This window comes from Schistocerca nitens, chromosome 7 (genome assembly GCF_023898315.1).
Source record: "Schistocerca nitens isolate TAMUIC-IGC-003100 chromosome 7, iqSchNite1.1, whole genome shotgun sequence".
NCBI classification, from domain to species: Eukaryota; Metazoa; Arthropoda; class Insecta; order Orthoptera; family Acrididae; genus Schistocerca; species Schistocerca nitens.
The window spans coordinates 438690956-438710132 of NC_064620.1; the positions used below are offsets into that span (position 1 = coordinate 438690956).

Sequence of the window (19177 nt, forward strand, 5' to 3'; positions counted from 1 at the left end):
TCTTTTTTGTTTTTTAGAAAGCATAACAGAGAAGGTGAAAACTGAAAAAGTCAGACAGAAGGTGCAGGAACACAGGGAAAGGAGGCTCTTAGAATCAAAGATGCTGAAAGTAAAACCCTTAGGAGAATCTGATGATGAAGAATACAGTGATGTGGCAGCTTGGGTCCAGAAGAACAGAAAACTACAACAAGAAAAGGAAAAAGCAGAGAAACAGGTGTGGCCATTTGCTGCAACATAATGATGTATTATGTAGCTTTTTTATTACCAGTACTTTCACATATCTTTGTTGTTGTTATTTCCCACTTTTTTGTCTGTACACAGGCAAAAATGCTGGAAGAGCTTGATGCTGAGTTTGGAGTTGGAGACTTGGTGGAAGATGAGATGAGAAATGAAAAACGAGAAGCCTATACATCAAAGGATCTTCGTGGACTTCGTGTTGAACATGCTGTTGTAAGAATGTAACATATTTTGCACATGTTAGGTCAGTTGATAAAGTTAAATATTTGATCCACTAAACTCTCTTCATTTTCAGGACCGGTTTATGGAAGAGAGAGAGGTTATTCTGACACTTAAAGACAAGGATGTGTTGGATGAGGAAGATGATGTTTTAGTGAATGTGAATCTCATGGATGAGGAACGCTATGAGAAGGTAAAGTTTGAAAGCCTGTCTGGTCGTCACAGCTTTAGAGTGTTAAAGTTTTGTACCTAATACTTCATACACTTTTCTTGCAGAATGTTGAAAATAAGAAACTAAAACCAAATTCGAGGGGCTATAATGTTTACGAAGACGAAGGTTTTGATGAATTTGGAAATTATAGGAGAAAAGAAATCCTAAGTAAATATGACGAGGAAATCAAGGGTGCAACGAAACAAAGTTTTGCAATAGGTTAGTTTCGCAATAATGAGCAAATTAATAACCATAGTTCACTCTGAGTACTGCTGAAGTCTGAGATGTAAACAGGTTCTTACAGAAAATAATCTCTGTGTGGCTCTGGAAATTTTTATTTGTGATCTGTTCAAGTGCATCACAGATGTCTTTCTCTTTTCATAGGAGAAGATGTTAATGCAGAAAAACAAAAGCAAGCCTTAGAGGCAGTGCGTAATCGCCTGCAAAAGAAAAGAGTGGAATCCCTTGTCCTTCCTGCACCACAGCTTGCATCGGAGTACTATACTGCAGAAGAAGTAGAAGTAAAGTTCAAAAAACCCAAAAAGAAGGTAAGTACCCATTTTCAGTTGATAAATTTTAATGATAAATGGTTAAATATTTATCCATTTATTTAATATTTACTGTATTGAGCCAGTTATGTAAGCTATGATGAAGCACTAATATCTGCACTTGTAATCTAAGAGAGACAGGTTGTTCAGTGACACCTAACCGAAATTAAGATTTTGTTCTATTTCATGTAAAGGTTCGAAAAATTCGCAAGAAACCTCTGAAAGCAGAGGAGTTAGCTAATCAGGTACCCAGCACGTGGGACTTCGCTACAAGATCTATTAAACGGGAAGAAGGTAGTGATGCAGATGAGTGTGTTATAAATCCATTGAATCAAGTTGTTGTGAAACAAGAACCAGATGAAGTGATGGATGTAGATGATCTACCACGTAAGTTTTATTGATACCTTGACAAAACATTTAATACTGTAGACAGTCAGCATTGTCAGTCTTTACTAGACATAAATCATTGAAGGATTAAAAGTAACAACACACCAAATAGTTGAGGCCACAAGTTGTTAATAGGTACATAAACGAAAGTGAGGCTATTGCTTGCTTTTGTACAAAGGATTCATTGGAGAGCCATCACCTTTCTCAGTCGTATTTGTTTGTCTATTACCTACTCAAGGTCTAAGCTATATAGTGAGTTATTATTTTTACTCCTTCCATTATTTGTATCCCACTAAAAACTTTTGGAAATATAGTGTAATTGAATAGATACAAAATGTACTCGCCAAGTGGCAGCAGAATGCACACATAAAAGGAGGTTATAATTATGCAAGCTTACTGAGCTGGTTGCTCCTTCCATCAGAAGGATTGAAGGGGGAAGAGGAGGGGTCAAGGAAAAGGACTAGAGAAGTCTAGGAAGAGGTACTTTCCTTCTCATCCTGTCCATGGTCTTTATGGATAAAATAAGATGTAGGAAACTTACACTATAACTCATTTTGGGTTACAGTCCATATTAAATGCAAATATTTAATAAATTGTTTATAAAATATAGTGTGAAAAGTTTTTCTTGTTTTTCTTAGAATTTTGCCTTTGGTTATTATTCGACTCTTGCACTCAGTTCTTCAGTTTGTCTGTAGATATGCACTCCATTTTGGCTAGCGATATTCAGAGCATTGATGATGGTTTGTAAATTTTTAGCATTATTCTCAGTTCCTTCTAGACCATGGGGTTTAAACAATTGATAAATTCCTCAAGTTGGTTGCAGCATTATAATTGCAGAGTATTGCTATTATTTCACTTTGCACTTGTGTGTATGTTTGAGCACCATTTTTGTGTAATTATCTTATTTAAATGTTTTGTTACTAACTTTTTAATCAATTTATTTTGTATAAATGTTTAAATATTGTTGCACTATCATTGCACCCATAAACTGATATTAATCTTGACCACCATATTTATTAATTTTATTTTGTCTTATGTATCTGAACCTTACTTCATTCTCAAATACACAAAATACACAAAAAGTTATCAGTGAAAAAACATGAGGACATTTACATAAAACGTACACTGTAAAAACGGAAGAAGCAAACACACAGTAAAAAACATTGATAAAATTTAGTAAAATCCACATTGTAAAAACAGAATATGTGTAATACATCAATATGCAAAACCTAAATCAGATTTGTCAAACATGGATACAGAGTATCTGGCCTACCTAATGTAACAGCATTTGAATGCAAACTGTCTTAACTGTACACACCAAAGTACTAGGTAAAGAAAGCTGCTGCATGGCATTACTATATTGCAGTTATATGAAAGTCATATAATTAAAAAAATAATAAAAAAATTAAAAAATTACAGAAGTGTGGATACACCTCATTATTATAGTACTAATAACAAAGAATTTTACGTTTTGTCTATTACATATCCAGTTTTTATAGATGCAATGGATATAACAGAAAATTAACACTGTATTATATTAATGAATTGTATCAATACTTCTGATATTTTTGAAGATATGACTTTCATAACCACCATGTAGTACTGCCATTCAGCGGTCTCCTTTACCTAAGGCTTAAGGCTTTGGTGTGTACTGTTAGTTTGCACTCAAATGTCATTACATAAGATGGATCAGATATTTTGATCAATGTGTGACAAATCTTGTGTAGATTTTACATATGAATGTATTACATATATTCGATTTTTATGATTTGCATTTTATTTAAAGTTATCGATGTTTTTCACTGAGTGTATACTACTTACATTTTTATGTTGTACACTTTATGTAACTATCTTAATGTTTATTCACTGATAACTTTTCATGTATTTCTCATGCAAAGTGTTTGAGAAAGAAGTAAGATTGAAACACATAAGACAGAATAAAATTAATAAATATGGTGGTCAAGACTAATATCAGTTTGAGTGCATTAAGTAAAGTATTAAATTTATAAACTTGTGTATGTCTCTTAAGGCAGCCTATCTCATGGCACTCAAGTTACTCAGACTATATTCATCCAGTTTTTGAGAATGAGAACACTTAGTGACTTTCAATAAACTTTGCATGTGTTTTGAAACCTTTTTGATACTTTTGCAGCCAGTGTCTACATCTACCACTGAATGTACCTGCAAAATGATATTATTATATGACACACAGTTCAGGAGACAAGAAGTCATAAACATCGATTTGTGTGAAAAACTAACTTTCACATGGGATCTGATTCTTCAGAGAATAAGGGGTTTGGGGGTTACTGGGTGACACTATTTCAGACTATCATTTCTTTTGCTTCTTCTCTTACTCCTGCCACTCCTGCCCCCAAATGTCTCCAATTTCTGCCATCCTGTAGTTTAGAAAGGAGTCTTTCGGTTTGGTAAAATGACATTGGGAATAACTATGTACATGATCATACCAACACCCAACTGTTGATTGATTCTGCCTCGTTAGTCAGTGATGCACTTAGTGGTTTTACTTGTTCCTTATATAAACAATATTGCCATATTATTTTGGAAACAAACCAGTTATTATAAGCTTAATTCTACAGCTCCTCCTGAAGATTTGAATGGACTCAAACTCGATCAAGATGAAAGTGAACTTGAGCTTCATTTAGCTCTGAAAAAGGCAAGGAAACTCAAACTTAAGGAGATGAGTGAACAATCATCAAGTGTTGAGAAGGTAATTAATTTCAGTTATGACTTGCTGATTACATCACAAATGTCTGTAACTACTGGGGCATATTAAAATACTGTTTTGTTTCGTATTGTTTTTGCTATCTTACAGATAATTTCATATTTTCCATTCTGAAAATAAATTTTATATAGCTCATTCATTTTGTTTTAGGTTGCCAAAACTATTCTTGATGAGGCAGCAGAAGATGGCTCTGAACAAGGAGGGTCAATTGTACTCAATGCAACAGCTGAATTTTGTAGAACTCTAGGTGATATCCCAACATATGGCCTTTCAGGAAATAGGGATGAGGATGCTGAAGAACTGCTGGTATGAACTTGAAAATAACAAACACAGAAAAGAATAAGGAATAGCATTTTGACTTTAATATTAAATTTTCTTCCTGTAAATCCTTGTGCCCACTCATCCTCGTAAGTTGTTGGCCTCTTCCAGGTTATCATACGATGTGCTCTTACTACTACCCCCTCCTGCACGCCCCCCCCCCCCCCCCCCCTCAGCTTCCACGCTGATGCATAATGATCGTCCTTCATTTTCAGGACTTTGAACGAGAATTGGTGGAAGAGAAGAACAAACAAGATGAAGAAGGCAAAAGAGGGGCTTGGAATGAAGTAGAAATTGGTGAGCCAGAAATTTTGTAAAGAAGAAAATCACTTGCTAGGTTGTTAGGTACCAATGCTAAATTAACTTTCACCATTGTTTGTTGTCTTGCACAGATGAAAGACCAGTTGATGTCCTACCAGCAGAAGTTCCCATTCTAGATGCAGAACCCGATGTTGGAGTTGGAGTAGCAGGAGCTCTGCGCTTAGCAGTCAGCAAGGGTTATCTTGAGAAGGAAGATATGAACAAACCGTCAGCTTCTCGTTTTGCTCATTTGCAGGCGCAGAATTACTCTATTGAGGACAAAACCCATATGTATGTTTCAGATGTTGTTTTCAGGTATTTCATTTTTTGTTGTGTTATTTGTATCCACGACTAAGAATTTAAATTTTTTTGTTTACAGAGATGATGATAAGTTTGGTCGACGTGAACGGTATAATGGGCCAACTTCAGAGTTTAAAGAAAAGGATGGATACAAACCTAATGTAAAACTTGATTATATCGATGATGATGGTCATGTTCTGAATGCCAAAGAAGCATTCAGGTGAGTAAGATCTGTATGAAATATATTAATGCAGCACATCATTTCGCATGACATTTGCATCAAACTTTCATTCAAGTATATTCTATATTTTCCCATATACTTGGTTTTTGTGATGTGTTTGTTGCACTTGGTCTTCCCTTGCCGTACAGTGATTAATTTTTTAATTAATTAATTAATTTATTTATTTATTGTATAGTGTACATTTATGTTTTTAGGCCATGATTTCATTAAGGTTAACAGTTACGTTAATTTAATGTATTGCTATAAGTGATAGCGTCAGCCAATGTGTGTGTCCTGTAATGAAAATAACATATTGGTACACCGTAAAGAAAATTACACTTTGAGCAAAAAAGGAAGAGATGATACAGAAAAACTGAACATCAGTAACAAAAGTACCTGGAATTTTGTGTTAAGAGGGAGATGTTTTCATATGGAAGAAAATGAAAAATATTTAAGAATTAGAAATAATGTTAAGGGAGTATATGGTGCAAACAAAGCAGTGAATGGTGGAAGAATACATAAATGAGGAGTTAACCATTGTAGGTGATAGAATTCCTGGTAGTTTAAAACTGTGTGCCCAACTTGGTCTCGAACCCAGAATCCTGCTTTTCATGGACAATGCTGTTGCTGACTGAGCTATCCAGACACAACTCATGATCTAACCCCGCAGATTTTTTGCCAGTACTTCTCTGCTTGTTTCCAGACTTCACAGGAGCTTTCAGGGATGCCATACTGGACTAGCACTCTAGCACTAATTCTTTTTTCACGCTTTAGCATCTCTTCAGTATTGATGGTAATCAGCACCTCTTCATCTGCAAACAGTAGTGTGGGAAGGTATTAAACACCAACCAGTAAGCCCATTATGTGGCATGACTTAAGAACAGACCTTCCGCTGATTCAAGCTCTTCTGAGCTAATGTGTCACTTTTACTGACGGCTTTGTTTTGGTATGAACGCCTTTTCAGACTTGACCTAAAATTTACATTAACATAAAATTTTATCAAGATAGGGGAAAATAAAGAGCTTGAAAGTGCCGTTAGTAATATAACAGTTGTAAAATTGTGATGCAGAGGTTAGTGTGAGGGCATTACATCATGATGCAATGCTAAATTTACAACTGGGGATGTTGCATATATGTCATTAGTGTTAATTGAAATGTGTGTTGAGAGATTTGATTAATCAAGGAGTGTGGTTTGCTGACTAATATCAATATATGTATTGTTCTTATTATATTTATTATTTGTTTCTAGGTACCTGTCACATAAATTTCATGGCAAAGGGCCAGGCAAAAACAAAGTAGAGAAACGTATGAAGAAAAATGAACAGGAAGGGGTAAGAGAGTGACTATTATTACTCACAAATTATGTATAATTTGCATTCTTTTACATTCTTGTCATTTGAAATTCCTTAAATTTTTTGTCATTTGTCTTGTGTTACTGCCAGCACCTTTTCACTATACAGTAAGTGGGGTAGTTTTTACTTTTACTTTTGTTAAAATAATTCATCATTGAAATTGTTGGGCGAAACGAGGCACCATGGTTCTCCTATTCCTGTCCTCCATGGTTGTGAAGTGAGTGTGTGCATGAAAAAAAGTGGCATTTTATTTTGACTGGTACTTCAGCTTGAGGGATAAGGACATGGAAAATTACATACCAACAGCTAGTGTAAATTTGGGGCTCCATCAGTCATAATTTTGTGGTACATAGTGAGAAGTTACTGTTCGTGGCGTACATTTGTGTTCCGACCGCCATGTGTACTACACGCTAATCGTGAGATCAAGTTGCAGTTCTCCAAGAACAGGCTCGTACTGGGGAACACATGAAGAGTTGTAAGAAAAAAAATTTATCCTATATTGAACACTGGCTTCTTAGGAAAAAGCTGTACATTAAAACCTTACTATGGGATCTGAGTTAGTATTCACATGTGGTGTGGGTCATGACTAGAGCCCAGATTTTTATTCTTTTATGAAATCGATTATAGTCTTTCATTTTCTTCAAATAGCCGTTTTTGGATTTTCACAGTTATTTTAATTGTTGTGGAGAATAAATATTTAAGTATCCCATACATTGGCACTCAAAAAAATGAGAAGTGTTTTACTGAAGAATTAATTATTTTAATGTGTAACTCACATAAAGACATGCACTTGCAGTGTATACTTATACACTGAACTGTCAAAGATACTAGTACACCTGTTGTAGCATCATGTAGGACCACTGCAAGCAAGCAGAAGTGCCGAAACACGATGCAGCATGGACTCTACTAATGTATGAAGTAGTGCTGGAGGGAATTGACACCATGAATCTTGCAGGGCTGTCCATAAATCTGTAAGAGTATGAACAGCACATTGCAAGGAATGCCAGATACGCTCATAATGTTCATGTCTGGGATGTTTGGTGGTCAGTGGATATGTTTAAACTCAGAAAAGTGTTCCTGGAGCCAATCTGTAGCAATTCTGGACATGTGGAGTATTGCAGTGTCCTGCTGGAATTGCCCAAGTCCATCGGAATGCACAATGGACATGAATGGATGTAGGTGACCAGACAGTATGCTTGCATACGTGTTACCTGTCAGAGTCGTATCTAGACATATCAGGGGTCCCATATCTCTCCAACTCGACACACCTCGCACCATTACAGAGCCTCCAACAGCTTGAACAGTCCCCTGCTGCAGGGTCCATGGATTCAGGATGTTGTCTCCGTACTGTACACGTCCATCTGCTCAACACAATTTTAAACGAGACTCGTCCGACTACACAACATGTTTCCAGTCATCGATAGCCCAATGTGTCAGTGTTGATGAACCCATGCGAGGCGTAAAGCTTTGTGTTGTGCAGTCATCAAGGGTACACAAGTGGATCTTTGGCTCTGAAAGCCCATATCAATGATGTTTTGTTGACTGGTTCAACGCTGACACTTGTTAAAGGCCCAGCATTGAAGCCTGCAGCAGTTTCTGGAAAGGTTACACTTCTGTCATGTTGAACGATTCTCTTCAGTCATCATTGGTCCCATTCTTATAGGATCTTTTTCCGGCTGCAGCAATGTCGGAGATTTGATGGTTTGCCTGAAATCATTGTACAGGAAAATTCCCATTTCTTCACTACCTCGGAGATGCTGTGTCCCATCGATCATGCGCCGACTGTAACGCCACGTTCAAACTCACTTAAATCTTGATAAAGTGCTACTGTAGCAGCAGTAACAGATATAACAACTGCACCAGACGCTTTTACATATCTTTGTATTTGAATACACATGCCTATACCAGTTTCTTTAGTGCTTCAGTGTATTTGACTACCACCTGTTTCATAATACAACTAATAATAAATTTTGTATTACATTTTTTATTGCGGTACAGGTTGACCGTATTTCTGAGTTTCATAAAGTGAAACTTTTTTTGTTCTCTCTCAGTACATTTTTGTAGGCTGAGAAAGGTCTCTCAGCACAAAAGGTCAGTTGATACAAATTTCATTGACTCAATTGTTTGTAGCCCCAACATAATCCACTTTCGAACTATTTCCCCTGAATAATGGCAGATACTTTCTTCAGTTCTGGGATTCCTCAGAAGAATATTCCTTAATTTAATGATGCATGCTGTACTCACTAAAGTGTTTCCTTTGGATATATTTACACCCATGGTCTTGAAATAGGCATGATTAGTAATCGAAACACCCTCAGTCCCGGGTTCGAACCCTGCCACCACTTAAATTTTGAATGAAAATCATCAGCATTGCAGCCGAAGACTTCTAGCATAATAAGTTACCCTCATTCTGTCAAAGGCCTTGTCAAAGAGGATGGAGGAGTGGACAGATGTTCATGGCACTCTCTTGCCCATGGGGTGGGAAATTGCCTCTAAAGATGGTAGAATCAGCAATGATCAGTGACATGATGGTGCAGAAAGCAATGGAAACAACTGCATTAAAGAGACATATTGTACACTGGTGTCCAAAATTAAAGCAACAAACAGCTATTTTTCCAGCAACAAACAGCTATTTTTCCACTCTGTATCTAATTCATGATATAATAATACAAATGGTCAACAGATGTCTGTACTGTTGTGCTCTACACCGAAGATGACATTCCATTCAATGGACAGCCACACCAGCCATGAGATCAGGGCACCTATTAAACAGCATGGTGCTTGCTGGGTAGTCCCACACACACAATTGCTGTGTACACAGTCACATACAGTAAGGCACAGAGAAGACACCTACAACACCCTCTGTGGTGGAGGGCTGTAGGAAGAATGGAAGCAGGACGGTCGCAAACTGGTGAGGCCCAATGGCTTAATGTGAATTGTTTTGTTATTTCTTGGATGTGGCGACAGTTTATAGAGACCAAAACTGTATTCCGAAGACCAGGGCAGTGCCGACAAAGTGTGGCATCAAAAAAGAGGATCGTTATTTGGCTGTACCACCTTAGTACTGCATGGAAACTGTCATCTGATCTCGCAGCACCCATTGGACGTGTTGTAGCGAGGCAAACTTTATGCAGTAAAGAAGGCTTCAGCAGAGTGGCTTTTATTGTCAGAAAACTGCTGTATGTGTACCTCTGACACATCTTCACAGAAAGGAACGTTTAGAGTGAAGCCATCAACATGCCACCTGGATGTTCGAATGGTGGGCCAACTTTTTTTTTTTTTTTTCACAGATGAATCCCAATTTGCTTGGAGAGTGATTCTCAATGGATCCCCATTTGGGGGGAACATGGGACACGATTTCAGGAACCGATATCAAGGAGGATTCGTGATGGTGAGGGAAGGGATTATGTTGACCATTCGAATACATCATCAGGAAACTGTGTGGGTGAATCAGCAAGGTTCAACTGATATAAGGTATTGTGATGAGATCTTGGGACCTCATGTGCAGTAGTTACAAGGTGCTGTGTGCTCAGACTTCGCACTGATGGACTGTAATGCTTGACCTCGTAGAGAGCGGGTGGTTGATGTTTCCTTGGAAATGGAACATGTTACACCCAGAGTGTGGCCTGCTCGCTCTCCCGATTTTGATCCCCATAGAGCATGTTAAGGGATGCACTAGGGAGAGGGGTTGTATCACATTAGCATTCACCAACCATTCTCCATGACTTAAAAGAGCAGCTCTACAGGAAGAAAGATCATTATTGCCTTAATGTGAGATTAATGACATTATTCACAACGTGCCCCATCATTGTGAGGCCGGTATTGCTGCCAGAAGTGGTCACGTCCTATACTGAGCACATTAACCAGTTGGAATGTGTGTGCAAATCCGTTAAGATGGGGGGGAGGGGGAAGAAAATTTTTGTCCAGCGTTACGCATGTTGCAGTTCTTTACATTTTGCATTCTGTACTCTTTACATTGTATGTACTTTACTATTACCTGTTTTCACTGTCATGTAGAAAAATAATCACAATCTTGCAAAATTTCTGTTTGTTGCTTTAATTCTGGACACAAGTATACGTCCACAAGACATGTGGCCTGTAATTGAAATTGGTTTCTCCATCGACAAAAGATTCCCGAATGGTCCCCTATTTGGAACTCAGGGAGGGGTCTGCCAAGAGGGAAGTGATCGTGAGAAAAAGATTGAATAACCAATGAAAGAATAATTGTTCTAAGAGTTGAGGTGTGTAATGTTAGAAGTTAGAACTTGGTAGGGAAGCTAGAAAATCCACAAAGGGAAACACAAAGGCTCACTCTGTATATAGTAGGGGTCAGCAAAGTGAAATTGAAAGAAGTCAAGAATTTCTGGTCAGATGAGTATAGGATATCATCAACAGCAGAAAATGGTGTAACAGGAGTAGGATTCATTATGAATAAGAAGGCAGGGCAGAGTGTGTTACTGTCAACAGTTCAGTGATAGGGTTGTTCTTTTCAGAATCAACTGCAAAGCAACATCGACAATGATAGTTCAGGTATATATGCTGATGTCGCAAGATGAAGATGAAGAGTTAGAAAAAGTATTTGGGAATGTTGAAAGGATAATACAGTATGTAAAGGGATGTGAAAATCCAATAGTAACGGTGATTTGGAATGCCACTGTAGCGGAAGGAGGAGAAAGAAGGGTTACAGAAGAATATGGGCTTCATACTAGGAACGAGAGAGGAGCAAGATTGAGTTCTGTAGTAAATTTGAGTTCTGTTACTACAGATGGAGGCGATGGAAGGAGTCGCCACTGTCTATTTGCATCGTCAAGGAAGGCCAAGGCAAGAAGAGTCTCGATGCATGATTTGTCATGGTACAGAAAGGCCAACCTGGGGACAAGAACCCAGTGGCTGCTCTTCAGGATGGTAGAAATGAAGTGATTTGTGGCTGCACCACTGAGGTCTGTGCATGAAGCTCACAGTAAAATTGGATCTGTTTCAGGCTTAAATTGTCCTGTGGATCCAGGTGGGGTGGCGTCCAAACTTATGAATGCACACTGGGGTGCTCATGCAGAAAGGAGAGGTCGTGGTGATAACCTGCAACGGCAGCAAGTGCAGCATGTCCAAGAGGGTGCGGTAATGGCTGGCCATGTAACTGTTTAGATGGTAGCAGCCTGCAGTCTGGATAGCGCTGTAACTTTGATAGCAAACCACAGAGGGCATTGGTTGTTTTGGTGGGAGCCTTCATTTCCTTATGGCCCTTCCCCCCCCCCCCCTCCTCCCCCTCTCAAAGGAGGCTTCCTACCCTTTGGCAGGTTTGTGCTTGGCTACCACGGGGCCCCAGCCTTTGCAGCATCTTTTCCCTTCCATGCTGTATGTCTATCCTCTTGCTATTCTTTTTCCCCCTCCCCTGGGGAACACGTCTGGGGTGTTATGGGGATGTTCAGCATTGTCTGTCGCTGAAGTAAGAACAGTCTCACCACTGTTTTCCGCTTCCTTTTCCTTTCTTTTTTTTCTCTTCTCCTCTCATTCCTTCGCTTCGGCGTTTGAGGTTCCTCTTTTCCTTCTTCCTCCCTGTGAGCTCCTGAAGGCTGGCCCATGCGTCTGATTTGTAATAGGTGACTGGATAACATGTAATTCCCAGCGCCGGGTCGACAGGTAGGATTTGCAAATATCTCTGGTACAGGCCAGGCCCAGGGAGGGGTGATTGCCTGAGCTACAACCTTCCCACATTGCCGATTGTTCCCTCCGCCAGGAGTTCGGGAGGTGTGACCTGAGGTCTGAACAATCCCCTAAGTCGGGTGCGCCCCTTGTGAAGGGGCTGCCAGTTGGAAGGAGCATGCCATCGGAGACACTGGCAATTGTGGGGGATTTTCTTGCAATGAGCCAATCATCTTCACAATCAACGTCTACAAAACGTAAACGTAATGAGGCTAACGATTCAAAGGCCCTTCCCGCTGCACCACGGTTCCTCGTGGTCTCATGTACTGAAGACTGTTTACCACGTTAAATCCGTTTATTATTCAGAAAGGTGTTGATGCAGTTGCCGACCCTTTGAATTCCTGCCCTCATTTATGGAATAGCACTTTGCTTTCGGAGGCAACTTACGATTCTCAAGCACAACAACTACTTGCCGCCTTGATTCTCTGTGGCTATCCTGTTTGTGTCGAGGCCCATAAAACTTAGAATTCTTCCCATGGTGTTATTTACACTAGGCAGCTCGACGGTCTCACTGAGGCCAAAATCTAATCTTACTCGCTGATCAGGGTGTCATTGCCATCCATTGGGTGATGAAAAAGGTAGATTCCTCTTTAGTGCCCACCTGCACTCTTTCTCAACTTTGATAGTGTGGTGCTTCTGTCCAAGATCAAAGCAGGCTATGAAATTATCACAGTCCGGCCGTACATTCCGAACCCGATGTGCTGCTACCACTGTCAGCATTTCAACCACACTAGAATGTCTTGTCAACACCCAGCCAAATGTGTAACCTGTGGTAGGGATACACATGAGGGTGATTGTCTGCCTCCTTCTCCCGGCTGTATCAACTGCAGGGTTGGTTATGCTGTCTCCTCTCGGCATTGTCCCGTGTACCTTGTTCAGTGGGCCGCCCAAGAGATCTGGATAAGGGAAAAAGTGCCATACCGAGTCCCTTGCAAGTTATTGGCTAGTCGCAAACCCTGCATTCTCCCATCTGGCGCCTATAGTTCTGTTCTTGTTACCCCTCACTCCATGAAGGACATGGCCATGCAGCATGCAATCTCAAATTCAACTCTGAGGTTGTGAAATCGCCAAGTGTTAAGGTAGCATCACCATCCCCCTGTCTAGCTGTGCAACAAGTCATCAAACTCGTCTTCCTCTAACCAGAAAGGCTCGAAGAAGTCCACCAAAGGTAAATGGTCTCCTCTTTCACCGACTCGAAGATCTTCGACAGTGTTGTCATGTGATACCTTAGCCTGACTGGCCTCCGTGTCGCTGGTGCTACAATGCCGCCTTTACTATGAGGGAGCTAAATCATGCTCTCAGTTCATCTCAATCCTCCGTCGCAGGGCCAGATGCTGTCCACATTCAGATGTTGCAGCACCTTTCTCTGGCGGGCAAGCACTTCCTACTACCTACAACCGCATCTGGGCAGAGGGCACATTTCCCAGACTTTGGTGTGAAGCCACTGTCATACCCATACCTAAGCCCGGTAAGGACAAAAACCTTCCTTCTAGCTACCGCCCCATCTCTCTGACCAACTACATTTGCAAGGTGATGGAACATATGATTCATGCCCAGCTGGTATGGTGGATCGAGTCCCTCAGTTTACTAACAAAGGCACAATGTGGATTTCGAGCGTGGCATTCCACAGTTGACCATCTTGTTACTTTGTCCACCCATGTCGCGAGCGGTTTTCTGCAGAAATTCCATACTGTGGCCATGTTTTTTGATTTGAAGAAGGCCTATGACACCTGCTGAAAACTGGTACCCTCCGTACTCCTTACACATGGGGCTTCCGTGGCCACCTGCCTCATTTCCTTCAGGAATTTTTAAAAGAAGTGAGTTTTCAAGGTGTGTGTGTGGGTTCTGCTTTGTCACACACCTTTATCCAGGAAAACCGTGTGCCTCAGGGTTCTGTCCTGAGCGTAGTCTTCTTTTCTATCGTCATTAACCCTACAATGGTCTGTCTCCCGCCAGGCTTCTCCAGCTCCCTTTTTGTTGATGATTTTATTATCTGTTGCAGTTCTCCATGGACCTGTCTCACTGAGTGGTGTCTTCAGCAATGTCTTGATTGTCTTTACTCCTGCAGCATTGACAGTGGCTTCTGTTTTTTTCACTGACAAAACCATCTGTATGAATTTCTAGCAGTGCAAATGGTTTCTCCCACCATCTTTACATCTTGGGCCTGTTGCCCTTCCGTTCGTTGAAACTATGAAATTCCTGGGACTCATGATCTCTTGGTCCTCCCATGTGTCTTACCTGGCAGCCCCCTGTACACGGTTCCTCAATGTCGTACATGCCCTAAATGGTACTCCCTGGGGTGCTGATCAAACCACCCTCTTCCATTTGTACCGGTCCCTTGTTTGTTCGAAACTCGACTGTGGGTACTTTGTTTATACATCTGCACATCCATTCCTCTTACGCTGTCTCAACACTATCCACCATCGTGGCATCCATTTGGCCACTGGCACTTTTTTCACTAGCCTGGTTGAGAGTCTAGGCTGAAGCTGCTGCACTACCACTGTCCTCCCGCCATGACTTTCTGCTCAACAGGTATGCATGCCATTTGTGTGCCATACGTGGCCACCTATCCTATGCCTCCTTCCTTTGATCGACAGTATGGGGCGTATCCCTCTTCTCTGTTACCTCCTGGAGTCAACTTTCAGCACTTGCTATGACAGCTTAACTTCACGCTACCTGCAATTTCCCATTGGGTGTGAACCCTTCACCACCTTGGCTTCATGAAGTGGCCCGTGTTAACCTTGGCCTTCATTCTCTTCCTAAGGATACTACTCTAGCCTCGCTCTATTGCCTTCAGTTTCACGACCTTCGCATGGAACTTCGTGATAGTACCTTCACTGGCGCCTGTGTCTTTCGATATTGACTTCCGGCTGACACTGCTTAGTATTTACAGCCTAGCTTTTCGCCCTGTATCAGGCCACAGAGTACCGGGTGCAACGAGTCCAGGAAAACTGTCACTTCCTCACTCTTGGTGGAGCCATTGTGATGTTTATGTGGGTTCCTGGTCATGTCGGTCTGCCAGTAAACGAGGCTGCTGATGCTGCTGCCAAGGCTACACTCCTCATACCTCAGCCCGCTAGTTCCTGTATTCCCTCTGTTGGTCTCTGTGTTGCTGTCTGTCAGGAGGTGGTGTCTGTCTGGCATCGCCAATGGTCCTCCCTTCACGGGAATAAGCTTTGGCTTATTAAGCCTCTCCCGGCACCTTGGACGACCTCCTCTTGTCCCTCCCGCCGGGAGGAGATTATTTTAACTCTGCTGTGTACTGTGCACTACCTTTTTAGCCATCATTTGCTCAGTGGCACTGCCCCACCACTTTGTACGCATTGCACCAAAATTTTAACTGTCCGCCACTTCCTGCTGGAATGCTCTTTTTTTGCCATTTTCTGTTCCACCTTGAGTTTGCCATCTGATTTATCAGCTGTTTTAGCGAATGACGCGGGCTGTTGACCACATTTTACTTTTTATCCACCGAAGCAATATGGCGAAGGCCATTTAATTTTTAGTTTTGGACCTCCATTTTTATATGGTGTGGGGTTCTTTTTTTTTTGCCCACTTGCCTTGTTTAGTTGTCTCCTATTATGTCCATTGGGACTGACATATAGTAGTTTCCCTCATCTCTGTGTTTGTGTTCTATAGTTTTGACTTGGGTGCGTATGACCCCAGTTGTTTTTTGCGCACTACAACAAAACAAAACAAACACTGCCGAAGCTTGAAATAATTTCCTTAACATAACTATAGAGAACATAAAAATTATCAGTTTTGTAAGTAAGGAGCACAGATAACCAATTCCTTCCATAAGAACTCTTGCAGATGATTCATAATTGATGTGAGAAAGTTGAAAGGTAGGGTAAGAGAGAGAAATACAGACTATTTCTAGTGCCACTGTAAATATTCATCCTGGCAGATCCTCATTTGTGAGTAATCAGCGAAAAAAAATTGGAATTCTGGATGATGCTCTACAGCTTTAAAAATAGGAATGTTAAAATGATTAGTTGCATAGCGTAGGTTTAAGGTACAGTTCTCACATGCATAAGGTTATAGATTCAATTCTTGTTGGCTGCTTCAAATTTCTTTTTATTTTTACATCTTTATTGCAATGACTTTGATCATTATTTTTATTCAAGTAAGGGGTTTAAATGTAGTGTTCTCATTTCTGTTTGTTTCTTATGTTGTATTAATCATAATATTAAATTTTTCATTTGCTTTCATTTTTCTTCTTATAATTATTTTTCCACTTCAAATCTTTGTTCGCATGATTTTAATTATTGTTCTGTATACTTCAGTTTAATTTCTTCCATTTTACCATCTTATATTTTTTATCCACATTATTGCATTCACTTTTCTGATCCCAATTTTGCTGGAATTTCATTTTACTGATAACCCTTCTTTCATCTGCATTATTTTGTCCACAGTATAATGAGAACATATTTTTTAAATGTTTGTTTGACGATTATCATTAAAAAAAACTGTACGTGTTGTAAGGAAAAATACATTTTTGATGCCATCTCACAATCAGTATTAATAAATTATTTTGTCTTTCGTTTTTCAACTGATAGATTGGCATTTTCAATGTTTAAGTATTATGATAGGTAAATAAACATAATTACATAATCAATAGAGGGAAACATTCCACGTGGGAAAAATATATCTAAAAACAAAGATGATGTGACTTACCAAACGAAAGCGCTGGCACGTCGATAGACACACAAACATACACACAAAATTCAAGCTTTCGCAACAAACTGTTGCCTCATCAGGAAAGAGGGAAGGAGAGGGAAAGACGAAAGGATGTGGGTTTTAAGGGAGAGGGTAAGGAGTCATTCCAATCCCGGGAGCGGAAAGACTTACCTTAGGGGGAAAAAGGACGGGTATACACTCGCGCACACACACACATATCCATCCACACATATACAGACACAAGTTTGGTAAGTCACATCATCTTTGTTTTTAGATATAATTACATAATCAAGTACAATGCTGAACTTTTTTAGACCTCTATTATGTCATATCTGTTCAGGCAGTCCAGAGCAGGTAAACAAGACTAACACATGTCTTTAAGATGTAAATGTCACATTTACATCTTAAAGACATGTGTTAGTTTTGTTTACCTGCTTTGGACTGCCTTAGCAGGTATGACATAATAATGGTCTAACAAATTCTAGCATTGTACTCGATGACATAAAAGCTGAAACCTAGATGGTACAAAAGATAAATACAGTAATATACTGTCAAATGGCAGTTTAGTCTTTTAAACAGTGTTGCATGACTGAGGCTCAATATCGTTGAAAACGTTTTACCTGTCATCTGCTTTGATCCGTTCCAGAAACTGAAGAGCAAATTCGGAACGTTGCTGCGGATCATGAGATTTCAGTTGCAGCACTCTCTGGATCTTGTATGAGTCCCACTGTGAAATAGACCACAAAATTTTCTGTATGGTTGCCCATAGGATGGACAATTCGTGTGACACTGCACAAGCACTACCTGGGGCATGTGCCACATGGTTAGTTACAGTAGGGGCAACCTCATCAATAGTTTCCATCGGAATAAGATGTCTTCCTCTTCCAGGTGCCACACAAGCTCACCGGTGTTTTTGAATTTCATTATCATCATCTTCAGACTATTTACTGACACTGGACCCCTTCCACCCTTAGCACCTTGGTCAGCAGTACTCTCTCAGTGCAGCATTGTTATTGCTGTCATTCACATAAAACAGTTTCACTAACAGTGCATGGTCTTTCTTCTTGATAGCCATGCTGTTTACTCACGTTTTGGCTTGTGAAATGACAGTGCGGATGTGATACAGTCATACAAACAGTGTACAGTACCAAATTTGCACATGGTGGTTACAACTGGAACTAATTTGTTTTCCGGTGTAAATCAGTTCCACACTAATGCCTTAGCATATTTATCAAGTTTCGCTGCCATTCGATAATTACAGCTCAGCTCAAACTGGACCTCCTTCAGAAGCTGCACTTCAATTATAACCACCCAGTACATGAATCCCGGGTGACCAGATGTGGAGCATTGTGTTAAAACTTCAGGATAGCTGGCTGTAGCTGAGCTGGGGTGACAAGCAACCATTTCCACTCAGCTCCCCTTATACAGTTTTCTATTTCAAATGACTTGGATTGAGAGTCAACCAAGGCTGTCATGATGGTGCATTTCAATTACTGAAAAAGCGCAACAACTGCATCAAAAGGACCTGTTTATTGCAACTACTTTTATGGCATTACAGTCACATCTTCATGTAACAAACTATTGACCTAAAGAAGATACTGTAACCATAATTAGAAAACAATACACCAAATAGATAAAATTCTGACTGACATGTCAATACATAATATCCTTAAAATTCCATAAGGGTAAATAACATAAGTCCCCTACCTTATACCATGAAACTCATATCACAAAATATGCAGTAGTCATGAATAGAGTAACCAAAGACAAAGCCCTAGAAAAAGGAGTAGTTGAATAAGAACTGTCATCCAAAAAGTGAAAACACCCCTAACTGAAAACAAACTTACTGGACGTCGATGGGACATCATCTCATGCAACAGCCTGCTACACTAATGTCTCAGAGATAGGATGAGCAGCCCTCATCCTAGGAGGATTGCACAGCGGATAATGCACTGTAACCAAGAA

General features: G+C 40.1%; 1 protein-coding gene across 1 annotated transcript in view; it reads left to right on the forward strand.

The window, feature by feature from the left end:
* Window positions 1-19177, forward strand: part of LOC126195373 (U4/U6.U5 tri-snRNP-associated protein 1) — an 84120-nt gene that overhangs the window by 54730 nt on the left and 10213 nt on the right. Inside the window, exons 3-14 of the mRNA XM_049933947.1 lie at window positions 18-214; window positions 322-450; window positions 533-649; window positions 733-886; window positions 1052-1215; window positions 1410-1602; window positions 4200-4330; window positions 4496-4651; window positions 4879-4960; window positions 5056-5254; window positions 5343-5483; window positions 6733-6814. Of these exons, the coding sequence (XP_049789904.1) occupies window positions 18-214; window positions 322-450; window positions 533-649; window positions 733-886; window positions 1052-1215; window positions 1410-1602; window positions 4200-4330; window positions 4496-4651; window positions 4879-4960; window positions 5056-5254; window positions 5343-5483; window positions 6733-6814 (1745 nt within the window). The remainder of the gene's footprint in view (window positions 1-17; window positions 215-321; window positions 451-532; window positions 650-732; window positions 887-1051; window positions 1216-1409; window positions 1603-4199; window positions 4331-4495; window positions 4652-4878; window positions 4961-5055; window positions 5255-5342; window positions 5484-6732; window positions 6815-19177) is intronic.